The sequence below is a fragment of the Loxodonta africana genome, chromosome 7 (genome assembly GCF_030014295.1).
Source record: "Loxodonta africana isolate mLoxAfr1 chromosome 7, mLoxAfr1.hap2, whole genome shotgun sequence".
In the NCBI taxonomy this organism is placed as follows: domain Eukaryota; kingdom Metazoa; phylum Chordata; class Mammalia; order Proboscidea; family Elephantidae; genus Loxodonta; species Loxodonta africana.
This window is the reverse complement of record NC_087348.1, coordinates 64787072-64801439: the sequence shown is the minus strand read 5'-3', so window position 1 is coordinate 64801439 and position 14368 is coordinate 64787072. Positions and strand designations below refer to the sequence as shown.

Genomic DNA, 14368 nt, shown 5'->3' with positions numbered 1-14368 from the left:
TCCACCCACAAGCAGCAGTCCTGTACTTGAGCCTGACACGTTAGCTACCTCAATTTTTTTAATCACATCATCTTTTTCATGTGTGCTATTATTTTGCTCATTCCTCTTTGCTAGAACGTTCTGAGCCCTGTTTCTGCACCTGGGAGCGACTACTAATTATTCATTACTCAGCCCAAATTTCATTGCCTCTGTTTAGCAGTCCTCAGCATGCCCAGGGAGGAGTTTAGTTTTTTCCTTTCCTCTGTGTTCATAAGCACTGAGGCCCTGAGTACATAACTGTATTGGGGTGCTTATCATGTATTGGGACTTAATTTCTTTCTTTTTTAGTTTGAAATAATCTTAGATTTACTAAAAGTTACAAAAATGTGTTTTCGTGACCCATTTTGAGAGTAGATTACAAACGTGGTACTCCTTTACCCCTAAATATTTCAAATGTCAGTAAGGTATTCTCATGAAAGTACAGTCAATAAGTTAGCATTGATTATTATTATTATTACCTGACCTACAGGACTTACCCACATTCACCTCTATAGCAAAAGAAAACTTTTCTTCTTGGTTCAGCAGCCAAGCCAGAATCACAAGTTGCATTCAGTTGTCATCATTTTAGTTTCCTTTAAAATGGCACAGTTTTTCAATCTTATTTTGTCTTTCATAGCCTTGATATTTGGAACTGTATAGGCCAGTTTTTTATAAAATGCCCTCAATCTGGTTTATTCTAATGTTTCCTCATTATTAGATTCAAGTTATTCATTTTTGGCAGAAATACTACAGAAATGATGTGTCCTCTTGGGAGCATTGTGTCAGGGGCAGATGGTAATCTGTTTGTCCAGTTATTTTTCATATTAACTTGGATCACTCAGTTGAAGTAGTATCTGCCTGATTTTACCACCGAAAACGTATTTTTCCCTTTGTAATTAGAAGTCTCATATGGATAGATGCTGAGAGACTATGCAAATTTCCTCTTTCTCATCAAATTTGCACCCACTAGTGTTTCAAAATCCTGGAATGATTCTTGCCTGAAACAGTTATTATTGTGGTGGTCGTTAAATGGTGATTTTCTGATTCTAGCATCCCTTCCACATTTATCAGTTGACATTCTACTGAAAGAAAGAACTTTCCCCTTCTCCAGTTATTTATTTAACTCATATCAGTATGGGTTTATATATTCTTACATGATTCTATGGGTTATACATTGTTTTTTCTTTTTTTAATTACAGTATAATTTATGTACAATAAAATTTACTCCTTTTAGTCTTTTGTTCTACAAGTTTTAATAACCACATGCAGTAGTGTAACCACCAACACAATCAAGATACAAAACATCTCCATCACCCCAGAAAATTTGGTAACTATGTCCATGTCCCTTTGTAGTCAGACTACCCACATTCTCCAACCTCTAGCAACCATGGATCTGTTTTGTTTTTATTGTAATTGGTTTAAATGCTTACTGTTCTGGATGTGGCCAGCAGGAGCCTCTTCACAGTGGCTTCTATATCTTTTTGACATGTCCTCATCATTCTTTGAGCAGCTCCTTACTTTCTGGCGCAATAAGCTGTTCCAAGCTCATCTCGCACTTTCCCTTCTCCACTCACAGAACCAGCCATTTTTCCTGAGGAGCCAACTGGTTTCTTTTAGTGGTGAGTGGATTTAGAAACCAAGATCTGGGCAGTAGGTATGCGTATTGCTTCTATTGTCCTCTCAGCAGAGACGGCGAGGAAGTATACACGCGTATGTATATGCAGACACAACAAATTTGGGATTATTCGGCCACTTCTGTCCTTCTAGACTGTAATTTGCCCTTGAGTCCAAGTAGACCCACGTAATTTTTATGTTGTGGTCCATCTTAAATGTTTACCCTCCTTTCCCCCACAAAAGAAACCCTGGTGGTACAGTGGTTAAGAGCTATAGTGAGCTACAGCTGCTAACCCAAAAGGTCAGCAGTTTGAATCCACTAGTCACCCCTTGCAAACCCTATGGAGCAGATCTGCTCTGTCCTGTAGGGTCACTATGAGTTGGAATCAACTCGATGGCAGTGGGTTTTCTTCCAAAACATGGTTATTTGATTATCTGTCAGAACGACCCAATAGGCTATCTGTCTTCATTGTGTGTACCTGATTGCAGCCAGGGGCTCATTAGTAAGCTTAGCAATTGTTGAAAAGGAAAGAGGAATAAAGTGAGCTACCATATGCTCTTTTTTTTTTTTAATTTTTATTGTGCTTCAAGTGAAAGTTTACAAATGAAGTCAGTCTCATACAAAAATTTATATACACCTTTCTATATACTCATAGTTGTTCTCCCCCTAATGAGAGCACGCTCCTTCCTTCCACTCTATTTTCGTGTCCATTCGGCCAGCTTCTGTCCCCCTCTGCCCTCTCATCTCCCCTCCAGACAGGAGCTGCCCACATAGTCTCATGTGTCTACTTCATCCAAGAAGCTCACTCTTCACCAGTATCATTTTCTATCCCTTAGTCCAGTCCAATCCCTGTCTGAAGAGTTGGCTTTGGGAATGGTTCCTGTCTTGGGCTAACAGAAGGTCTGGGAACCACGACCTCCAGGTTCCTTCTCGTCTCAGTCAGACCATTATGTCTAGCCTTTTTACGAAAATTTGAGGTCTGCATCCCACTGCTGTCTTGCTCCCTCAGGGGTTCTTTGTTGTGTTCCCTGTCAGAGCGGTCATCAGTTATAGCCGGGTACCATCTAGTTCTTCTGGTCTCAGGCTGAGGTAGTCTCTGGTTTATGTGGCCCTTTCTGCCTCTTGGGCTCATAATTACCTTCTGTCTTTGGTGTTCTTTATCCTCCTTTGCTCCAGGTGGGTTGAGACCAATTGATGCATCTTAGATGGCTGCTTGCTAGCATTTAAGACCCCAGCCATATGCTCTTGACTCATGGTTGCCGCATGCCGTATTCTTAGACCAGATTAAGTTGTTTTTTTTTTTAATCCAGTCCCCTCACACACATAGAATTCTGCTCATAGAAACCCCACTGGAAAATCTTAGATGTACCAGCCCAGCACTTGATCTGTTCTACAAATGATTTACTCTTCTTACAGCCACAGTTCCTGCCACTTGTTAGATATTCATTGAATAGGTGGGTGAGTTATATCTCTAAATATTGACATTCAAACAGTGGGGAATGTATTTTCAGTATTTTTTCCTTTTTTGATTATTTTGTATTCACTTTCTCAACTTGAAAAATAATACATTTGTTTGTGTGTGTGTGTTTGTGCTTTTAGGTGAAAGTTTATAGCTCAAATTAATTTCTCATTCAAAAATATATACACATATTGTTTTGTAGCATTGGTTGAAATCCCCCCAATGTGACAGCATGCTCCACTTTTCCACCTCAGGTTCCCTGTGTCCATTAGTCCAGGGCCTGTCCTTTTCTGCCTTCATATCCTGCTTTTGGACAGGAGCTGCCCATTTGGTCTTCTGTATTTGATTGAACCAAGAAGCACATTCCTCACATGTGTTACTTTTTGTCTTACAGGCCTGTCTAATCTTTGTCTGATAAGTGCATTTCAGCAATAGTATCAATTCTGGGTTAGCAGAACGTCCAGGGACCATAGTTTTTGGGGTTCCTCCAGTCTCTGTCAGACCAGTAAGACTGGTCTGCATTTTTCTCCTGTCTAGGACCCTCTGTTGTGATCCCCATCAGGACCATCATTGCTGGTAGCCAGGCCCCATGTAGTTCTTCTGGTCTCAGGCTGATAAAGTCTCTGGTTCGTGTGGTTCTTTAGTCCTTTGGGCTAGTATTTTCCTTGTGTATTTGGTTTTCTTTATTCTCCTTTGCTCCCGGTGGGATGGGACCAATAGATATATCTTAGGTGGCTGCTCACAGGCTTTTAAAACCCCTAAATAATACATTTCTGCAATTTTGATTTGTGTTTTCCAACTGCCATCAGGGTATATGTCAAAATATGTTGTTAATACAATCTTACCTTGAGTGGTAAGAGTTCGTAAGTAAATTTAGTTGGTGCTTGAGAAAGAGCTTATTAGGCAAAAGATCATCAATTTTGCAGTATCTGTGGATTTGCCAAGGAGCCCTGATGGTGCAGTGGTTAAGTACTCAGCTGCTAATCAAAAGATCAGGAGTTCAAATCCACCAGTCACTGTTCCGGAGAAAGATGTGGCCGTCTGCTTCTGTAAAGATTACAGCCTTGGAGACCCAATGGGGCAGTTCTACTCTGTCCGTAGGGTTGCTCTGAGTCGGAATCGACTCATTAGCAACAGGTATGGATTTGCCTGGTGTTGGAAGATTTGTGTTTTGTTTCTACACAGATTTTGTGTTTCCTGACTCGTGGAAAGTAGTTTACACTGGTTGCAATAAATGGCGCGTTTGTACAGGAGTATCTGACATTTTGCTATAAAATGGGAATGTTAAATAAGATGCTAAAAAGGAAAAAAAAAAATTCTATGTCTTCATTTCTTTCAGGTTCTTTCCAGTAGTGCTGCCAGTAGTACCATCACAGCCTTGTCACCTGGAGGAGCACTTATGCAGGGAGGGACACAGCAAGCCATAAACCGTACGTGCTGGGCCACTTCTGCTGCTCTCAGCTCTAAAGAGCAAGTGGGAGGGGTGCTGAAGGGTCTTCCTGTGTGTGGTGTTCTTTGATATATTTCTGGGACATTTGTTTTATAGATTTGCTTTCGTATACCTATAGATACTGAAATATATCTAGATAAGAGCATAGGTTTCAGAACTGTTCTAATGTTACAAAAAGTTGTACATTGGTAGTTTAATATATCATAGTAATATAGTAATAAACCCACTGCCATCGAGTCGGTTCTGGCTCATAGCGACCCTATAGGACAGAGTAGAACTGCCGCATAGAGTTTCCAGGGAACGCCTAGCAGATTCCAACTGCCCACCTCTTGGTAAGCAGCCATAGTACTTAACCACTACGCCACCAGGGTTTCCAGTATAGTAATAGCTTTCTTTTTTCTTCCACTACCCTTTTAGTAAAAATAAAGGAACTTTAAAGTCCCAGGCGATTTTAAATTCTGTGATCTCTCAATCATAGAATCAGTAACTTATCTCAGACTAGCATACCTTGATCTGTCATTGGTAAAGGGTGCATTTTCTGGTTCAGTCTCTGGGTGGTCATTTTTTTCAGAAATTGCACATGTGAAGCTAGCTTTAATTCTATGAACCTCTTCCTTTGCAGAGATGGTGCCAAACGATATTCAGTCTGAATTGAAACATCTGTATGTGGCTGTTGGAGAACTTCTGCGGCACTTCTGGTCCTGCTTTCCTGTTAATACGCCATTCCTAGAAGAAAAGGTCAGAACCAGTTCCAGAGAGCTGCCTTTTGGGGGATTGAGATTGTTGAGTTGTTGTGTGCCATTGAGTTAGTTCCAATTCACTGTGACCTTATACAGCAGAATAGAACTGCCCCATTGGGTTTCCTAGCCTGTAATCTTTACAAGAGCAGATCACCAGTCTTTTCTTCTGCAGAGCGGTTGGTGAGTTCAAACTGCTGGCCTTTCAGTTAGTAGCTGAGTGCTTTAACCATTGTACCACCAGTGTTCCGTTAGTGTAAATTAGGTATTATTTTGAAGTTGGAAAGATTTATCGAGTGTTTACCACGGGCCCAGCTTTGGGATAACCACTTTACTTATATTATTTCACTTAAGCCCCGCAGCATCCTCATGCAGTCAGTATTCATTATGCCCGTTTTATAAATGAGGGAACCGATAGTCCAGACCCATTGCATAACTTACCATCACACAGCTTAAAAGTTGACTCTACCTCCAAGCCAGTGGTGGTGATTGAAGAACAGAAGCCCAAAACAAAGTAGCAGCAGTAAAGTTATATATTTGGTTCATTTTTTAAGGGTTATGAAATTTGAAGTGAGGATTGATGATAAATATAGCACTGGCTGTTTAACACTAAAACCTTCTTAACCAATAAAAGGACAGTTGGCAAATGGAAAGTATGTATAGCGTTAATAGTAATAGCTTTGCTGTATAGGTTGTTCTTCCAAATGATCTTTAAGAAAAGATAAACACCCATTAAGAACAATGGGCAAAAGACTTCACAGGCAATTTGGTGAAGAATGCAAGTGGCCTAATAAGCCTAAGAGGAAATACTCAGACTCACTAATAATCAGATAAGTTACTTTTGAAGCTACAGTGAGAAAACATTTTTTTACCTATTAATTTGCAAAAGAATGAAAAATGATCAGTGTTTGCTAAGTTCTTACACTGCTAGCACCAACTTTCAGGTGCTTTGACTTAGAGATTCAACATTCAGAAATTTACCTTAAGGAAATAATTAATGTTTGTAAACATTTAGTCACAGAGATGTCCCTCTACCACTGTCTTTGATATTTAAAAGTGGGAATGACCTAAACACCCACCAGAAGCAGATTGGTTAAAGAAGTATTTGGTATATGCGTACATTGGAATACTGTACATCCATTTAAAATGGTGTTATTGATGAATTTTTTAGAAGTATTTTATTGAGTTTTTGGTGAAAGTTTACATAGCAGGCTAGGTTCCCATTTGACAGTTTCCACACAGATTGTTCAGTGACATTAATTCCATTGATCAGGTGGCAACATTCTCTTTACATGCATTCAGTTTGTTCCCTTTCCAGTACTCTAGTTTCCCTGCCCCGTTATCTTCTCATCTTTGCTTCTGAGTAATTGTTGACCTTTTGGTCTCTCATATTGTTGGTTTTTAAGTAGGGTGCCAATTTTACCAGTAATATCCTTTGTTCTTTGTGCCACTCCGTTTCGCTAAAAGGTGATCTCAGGGGCAGAGATGGATTACCCATTAAGCATGTGAAATTGCACGCTACAGATTAGTAAGTAAACATAAGTAAGCCCGTGCGTACCCTGCTTACTGGTTAATCCACCCCTGCACTGTCTAGTTCTTCTGGTCTCTGGGTAGGTAAGGTTGTGGCTCATGTAGACTTGTTTCCTCTCTTCGCTTTTGGTTACTATCTTAATGTTTTGCCCCTGGCTAGTAGAGACCCATAGTTCTGTCTTAGATGGCCACTGGCAAGCCTTTGAGACCCTAGACGCTATTCATTTCACTAGAATGCAGGTTGTGATTTTTGTGAACTATGTTACGGCAATTGACCAGGTTGTTCTATGAGATTATGTTTTGAAGCCTTCAAACCCAGAAAACCAATGTTAAAAGGTGTTTGGTTATATCTAGTGAGTATCCGTATTTGTGTCTTCAGTGAATATATGTGCCTGCACACACATACTTGTATTTACATGTACTTATAGATACTTCTATCTGTTCTCACCGATGTGCACACCTGTACCTACCCATATACCAATTTGCCTATACCCGTCCATATGTGCTCAAAGACTTGTTTTTACTTTGGTTGTGCTGTGGTCACTATATTCACTTTCAGTACCGCTTTTGCCATCACCAAAAATAGTCTCTATGGTATAAAGCATATTTCTCACACCATGACCCCCTCCTTGGTAACCACCAATGAATATTGGTCTCTCTGTGTTTATCTATTCTTGTCTTTTTATAAAAGAAGGATCATACAATATTTGTCCTCATAAGCGTGACTTGTTTCACTTAGCATTATGCACTGCAGGTCCACCCATATCATAATACCTTTCACAGGCTCACCATTGTTCTGTATGGTTGTATAGTGTTATATTGTATATATATACACCACAGTTTGCTTTTCCACTGGATAAATATTAACTAAAAGTTGTCCACATTATATTAAGTGAATTTTTAAAACAGTATATACCATATTTCTACAAATGTATACATTTTACACATACACAAAAAAATATCTAGGAGGATATGAGTTATAAACCAAAGTGTAAATAATGAACTCTTAAGTGGTAGGATATAATAGATATATTTTTATTTTCTTCTTTTTACGTTCTTAAGGTTTTATCTACAGCAACCACGTAATGCTTTAAGATACAGATTTTTAATTTAAAAAGAAAAAAACTTTATGTATTTGCTTCTTCACCTGGTAAAGCCAATTAATGGTCTTTTTTTTAAAAAAAAAAAAAAAAGTGACCTTCGTATTTAGAAGCCAGTGCTTTTGTCTTGGTCTCTGTTGGTTCTTCTGAGACTTCTCTGTAATCTGTATTTCTCTCACCTTTTTCAGGTAGTGAAGATGAAAAGTAATTTGGAACGATTCCAAGTAACAAAGCTCTGCCCATTCCAAGAAAAAATTCGGAGACAGTATTTAAGCACAAATGTAAGGCACAATCTGATTTTGGCCGGCTTTTCTTTTGGTAGTAAAATGATGAAATTAGCTATGCTTTTGTGTAAATAATAAATAATCTGTTTTTTTTCTGTTGCTCAGGATATTGTTTTTTAATTGTAAAATGTATCATACATTCAAAAGACTGTATAAAATAGGTATATTTTTAAAAACTGGTTTCTTAAAAATGGTATCTGCATAGCTACCAATCAGGGTAAGAAATACAACAGTACCAATACGCCTACCAACACCAATACCCGTAGTGCCTGAGTGCCTCGGTCCAATTGTATACGCTCCCTCCCATCCTCCAGACACAGGTAATTACTAACCAGACACTTGTGATAATCATCTCCGTGCTTTTCTTTATGGATTTACAACCTACGTATATGTTCCTAAACAATATTTATTTTGAAAAATTGAGTAGCTAGCAGAAGCCTAGCAGTATAAGGATAGAGGCCAGTGTTGCTACCCCATTACAGTAAACTGAACAATCTCTGGGTTATAATCTGGCTTCAGCTTCCCTGATTGGTTATAATCAGAAAAGAAGCTTCTCATGTCCTTCCCACAGCAGGGCCAGGATGTTAGATAGCTTCAGCTCATGTGCCTTCTCAGTTGATTATAACTGCCTGGAGCTCTATGTTGAAAAGGATCCTGAGGCCCTGCATAGCCTTACAGGAGAAGGATATGGCGTTCATCTCTTCTAAATGGTACTGTAAGAGCCACTGCTGCCCATCAAGCAAAACAAATAGATTTGATCATTTCCAGACAGACCTAAATAACACAACCTCGAGATAATAAAAACAGGTATGGTAAATCAGGGATTTTGTTTTTTGTAACTCTGTACCTCAGATTGGACCTAAGTCATTGACATCCTAAAAGGATTTAGGACTTCTGATCTCCTGTCTCAGGAGTCTCTGTCAGCTCAGATCAGTTGTGGTCCTGTTGCCTTCCGTAATGAAGACAAAACTCTTCTCCACTCATGATTTATAGTTCTGAGCTACGATGTGACGTAGTATTTGTGTAAGCATTGGAATAGTTTAGATTTTCTGTAACCTATGGAGTTACACTGAAATCCTGAAATATTAGAGCTAGAAAAGACCCTAGAGAACGTAGAAAAGTGCTTCACAAAATTGTCTATACATCAGAATCAACTGCTGAAGCTTTTGAAAATTGAAAATTCCTGGGTCTCACCCCAGACCTGCTGCATCAGAATCTTCAGAGGAGTGAGTCATTTTTCAAATGTTCTGTAAGGTAATGTTGATGCCACCATCCTGGCCTTAGCAGAAGAGCATTTAAATCTAGAAATCACCAATCTAGTTCAGCTCCTTTATTTGACTGGAGACTGACTGGACTAGAGCTCGGTTATGACTTTCATACTGTCCAGTAGCTGGTTAGTGATAGACAAACATTACAACCCAGACAGAACAGGGTTCTAAGCACCCCCACCACTTCTTCCTTTCTGTACAGAACATGTCAGATATGATAGCGCCTTCACAGAGGGCTTGCACATAGCCTTCTTGACTGGGGAAACACAAACGAGCTTGGAGACTATGCTCTGAAGTATGTGCCAGATTTAGGGCAGAAGCATTAACTTCCCCAGCCGTCGCCCAGTTGTTGCTGAAGTGTCTTGCTGTGTTTTTCAGTTGGTAAGTCACATAGAAGAGATGCTCCAGACAGCCTACAACAAGCTCCACACGTGGCAGTCACGACGCATGATGAAGAAAACGTGAAGTGCCCGTGGCTGTCAGTTTTGTGAGATTGAGAGAACCGTGATCTGCAGTAACTCCGGAAACCTGACCTGACAGACGTGCAGATCATCGCACAGAAGTTACGGGAAACATCTGCATCATGTGTACTTTTGGAGCTGATGCATATTGTACTTGCACATTGTGAAGTGAGAGGAGGAAAGGGACTGATTAAACTAAAAGCGGGGAGGTAAATTAAGGCCAGAACCAAAATGAGCTAAGTTGCAAATACATATAAATATATATATTTAAAAAGATACTGTTTACTGCAGTTACTCAGGAACTGCTTTTGATTCACATTAAGCTGCTTTCAGAAATTTAAAACCAACACTTTTTTAAAGGGTGCGTTGATAAAATCTGAGGGTTTTTTTTTTCCTCTAAATGTTTTTCCTAAGTTTATAGCACAGGGTAGTTATTAAGTATTTCTCCCCCATCCTCCGTTTGGATCCTCCAGTTTTACTGAATTCTAGTTGTACCTTACATCAGCAAGTTAGAGAATATTTTAAAGTAAAGCAGAGGGAGACTGTTGCTCAACCATCAGGAAACAGTTGTAGTCAGAAGGCATCATTGGTCCTGTGTTTCCTACGGAAATAAACAGTAAATGTTGCACTGAATGTTTGTGGTTTGGGGTCCCTATATGATAAAGAGGGAACATATTTGCAGAAAGTCGCGTGGGGTTTTTTATGCAGAATTTTGTCAGAAGACAATGGCGCTGCATGTTTTCTTTTGAGTGCAAATGTACATTGCTAAGATTTTTTTTTTTAAGATGGCATGTGCTTTGAAAGAGGAAAATGCATTTTTAAGAGTTTAAAAATCTTATGAGTGAGAAATATATGAAAGCTTACTTATTTTCACCTCTTTAGAAGAAATAAAAGATGTTTCTCATATCTCTTTTTCTCCAGCCTCTATCTGACTGTTAACTGTCTTTGGCGAATCGATAATCAATGCATAGTGACTGAAAAGCCTAAATGCAAAAACAAAAAAAGATATGCTATATTTTCTGGATTCTGTGCCATATTGTGTTCCTAATAATATCAACTGTTTTATCTAAGACTTCAGATGTATTAAAAACTACACAAAAAAGTAAAACTTTTATACATAATCTTTCTAACTGTAACACATCTTGTGGTTTCTCATTATGTGTGATATTTACTTGGATGGGCTACTCATTCTTTTTTAAAGCCATTATTACAAGTTGGTCGTGGCGGTTGTTGGGTGCTTCCCAGTCAGTTCTGACCCATGGTGACCCTGTGTACAACTGAACGAAACACTGCCCAGTCCTGTGTTATCCTCACAATTGTTGCTGTGTTTGAGCCCATTGTTGCAGCCATTGTGTCAGCCCATCTCATTGAGGGTCTTCCTCTTTTTCACTGACTTTAACAAATAGGATGTCCTTCTCCAGGGACTAGTCCCTCCTGATAACACGTCTTAAGTACATGAGATGCTTCCAAGGAGCACTCTGGCTATACTTCTTCCAAGACAGACTTACTCAGTCTTCTTGCAGTCCATGGTATATTCAGTATTCTTTGCCAGCACCATAATTCAGAGGCATCAGTTTTCTTGGGTCTTCCTTATTCATTGTCCAGTTTTCATATGCGGTGATTGAAAATACCATGTCTTGGGTCAGGCACACGTTAGTCCTCAAAATGACGTCATTCTTTTGAACACTAAAGAGATCTTTTGCAGCAGATTTGCCCAATCCATCATTTGATTTCTTGACTGCTGCTTTCTTTCATGTCATGGCTACAGCAACTCAAAAACCTGTTCAAACCTTCAGCTAGTAAAAGGAAAGAGAGGTAACCACTTTCTGCCTGCAGTCTTTCATTTCTCCTTCAGATCACTGTAGTAATAGTGTAATCACTTATGTTTACATATCTCATTACAGTTTTACAAAGTGGTTTTCAAATGCATTGGTTCATAACTATAACAGCAATGGAGCAGAAACAAAAATGTTTGGAATAAAAGAGTATAGCCAATTGGGAAAGACAGATGTAAGCAAATAAAATGCTCTGTTGGGTGCTGGGATAAAGTGGCACCCAAAGGAAGAAAGTTTTCAGGAATTGGAGTAGTCTTCACTAAAGAGGTAACATTTTATTTAAGTCTTAAAGGTTAAATAAGTTTGCTGAATAGAGAAGAAACAGGCATTCGATTTAGGTGGAGGGAGCAGCATAATGGAGGTGTGAGGGCTTGAAAGACTCCTGTGTGTTAGGGAAACAAGAAGAATTTGTTAGATTGGAAATGAAAAGTGAAGAGACTGGGAAAATCAATTTATTGTTAATGGCCTTGTATGCCAAAGTGTAAAAAATTCAGACCTTACCAGTTAGGCATGTGAGATCCAGGAGAAATTTTTGAGTGGGAAGTTTTATGGGTTTGTTTTGCTTTTATTAAAGTAACAGCCAGGAAAACCAGAAACGAGAATGTGTTTGGAATATATAATCCAGACTGAAATCTGGGCACAAATTAAAATAGGATCCTGGTAAATAGAAGGGAGATGACTGAGTAACGATACTCCTACACTAGGAGACTCGTGTGTGACCAAGTCTCAGGAAGTGAAGGAATCAAGGGTGATCTCACCAGAGATGGCTTTTAATCAGATATCTAGCTTGCGTTTGAAATAGGTGATCCTGAGAGTCTTAAAAATGAGTTTTGGAAGCCTTATTGGCCTCCTGTGGTCCCATCTTCAGCTTGTGGAAAACGATAGCTGCTGGTGATTGAGGGCTACTAGGAACCAGGCCTGTACCAAGCACTTTTCCTGCTAATTTCACTTCATTCTCACACCAATGAGGCAGGTAGGTACTACAGAATGATTTTAGCAGATTGAAAATGGGTTTACAGATTAAGTAACTCGCCTGAATTCACACAGCCAGTAAGTGGCAGAGCTGGGATTTTACCTCAACTACCATAAAGATAAAATCTTTTTATTTTTTTTACCATGTTTGTGAAATTGGAAGCTTTTATTCCCCAGCGAGTGGTCACATTGCCTGGCTTTTCTCTTGGCTGCCCTGTCATTCTTGCCTCTGATTCTATTCTGTGCTTCATTTGTGGTGAATCACATTATGGGATTATTCTGCCTAGTGGGTTCCATTAACCCCTAGGGCTGCAAGATACAATAAAGCATTTTCTACCCTTCTGAGAATGAGTTTCTTCCGGAAAGGAGCTCAGTGGGTGGTGCTACTCAGATTTGTAATTAACCCTGTGTTAATGGATCAAATTGCATCCCCCTAAAATATGTTTTAAATCCTAACCCCTATACGTGTGGTCTGAGGAGCCCTGGTGGTGCTGGAGAACCCTGGCAGTGCAGTGGTTAAGAGCTACAGCTACTACCAAAAGGTTGGCAGTTTGAATCCACCAGCTACTCCTGGGAAACCCAATGGGGCAGTTCTCTGTCCTATAGGGTCACTATGGGTCAGAATCAACTTGACAGCAATAGGTTTGATTCGTTGTTTGGTGGTGCAGTGATTGTGCACTCAGCTGCAAACCCAAAGGTCGGGGATTCAACCCACCAGCTGCTACACAGGAGAAAGATGTGTCAGACTGCTTCCATGAGGATTTATAGCCTTGGAAACCCTATGGGGCAGTTTTACTCTTTCAGGGTCCCTGTGAGTTTGAATCATTCAGTGGCAATGGGTTTTATACCTGTGTTTATAATCCCATTTGGGAGTGGTTTTCTTATGTTAATGACACCAAACAAGCAGAGTTGGGGGAAGATGCCACACCACGTGAAGATCACCAGGGAACCAAGGTACAAGGACCTTCCCCCAGAACCTATAGAGAGAGAAAGCCTTTCCCTAGAGCCAGAGCCCTGAAATTTGGACTATCATCCTCCTAAACTGTGGGAAAATTTATTCTTATTTGTTAAAGCCACCCACTTGTATTTCTGTTATGGCAGCACTAGATAACAGATACCCTGCAAAATGAGTAGGTTATCTTGTGATATACACTTCAGTCTGGAAAACAGAAGAATGTTTTAACATCTGTACCTAGATAGGTAGCCCACTCATACAGGCTAAGTGTTTAATCCAGAAAGTGATTTTCTATTGGTAAATACACCCTCTGGAGCTGAGAGTGGCCCTTAGTGGAAAGCTACCCATTTTAGACTTAGATTTGCTGTCTCTAGTGTCAGTACTGGCCAGGAATTCCTCGGTGCATTACCTCTGCCCTTTCCCAGTTTAGCTCCTTCAAGACTCAGCTGTTCTCCCAGTTTCTAAGGCCAGGGAAGTCTTGGTTATTTTCAGCTCTTAAATTGTCCAGAACTGGAGCATTGCCTACAACCTGGTTCAAGGGTGATCAGCCCTTAGTTTGTAGCCCATATCCTCATTTGGGTGTATGCAGTTATAAAGAGGCTTTGGAAATCTTCTCTGGTGTTTTTCAAACTTTATAACTGCAGGACCCTATTTTCATACAGTCTTTCACAGAATCGCTAATAC

The 14368-nt window shown here is 39.7% G+C and overlaps 1 protein-coding gene across 2 annotated transcripts in view; it reads left to right on the top strand.

Annotated features, from left to right (window-relative positions):
- The window catches only part of GTF2H1 (general transcription factor IIH subunit 1), a 35792-nt gene extending 24964 nt beyond the window's left edge, over window positions 1-10828 (top strand). For both annotated transcript variants that reach the window (XM_003411981.4, XM_023550802.2), the window contains 4 exons: window positions 4432-4522; window positions 5165-5280; window positions 8098-8190; window positions 9840-10828. In XM_003411981.4, the coding sequence (XP_003412029.1) occupies window positions 4432-4522; window positions 5165-5280; window positions 8098-8190; window positions 9840-9926 (387 nt within the window). In that variant the 3' untranslated portion in view covers window positions 9927-10828. The remainder of the gene's footprint in view (window positions 1-4431; window positions 4523-5164; window positions 5281-8097; window positions 8191-9839) is intronic.
- Window positions 10829-14368: the final 3540 nt, after the last annotated feature.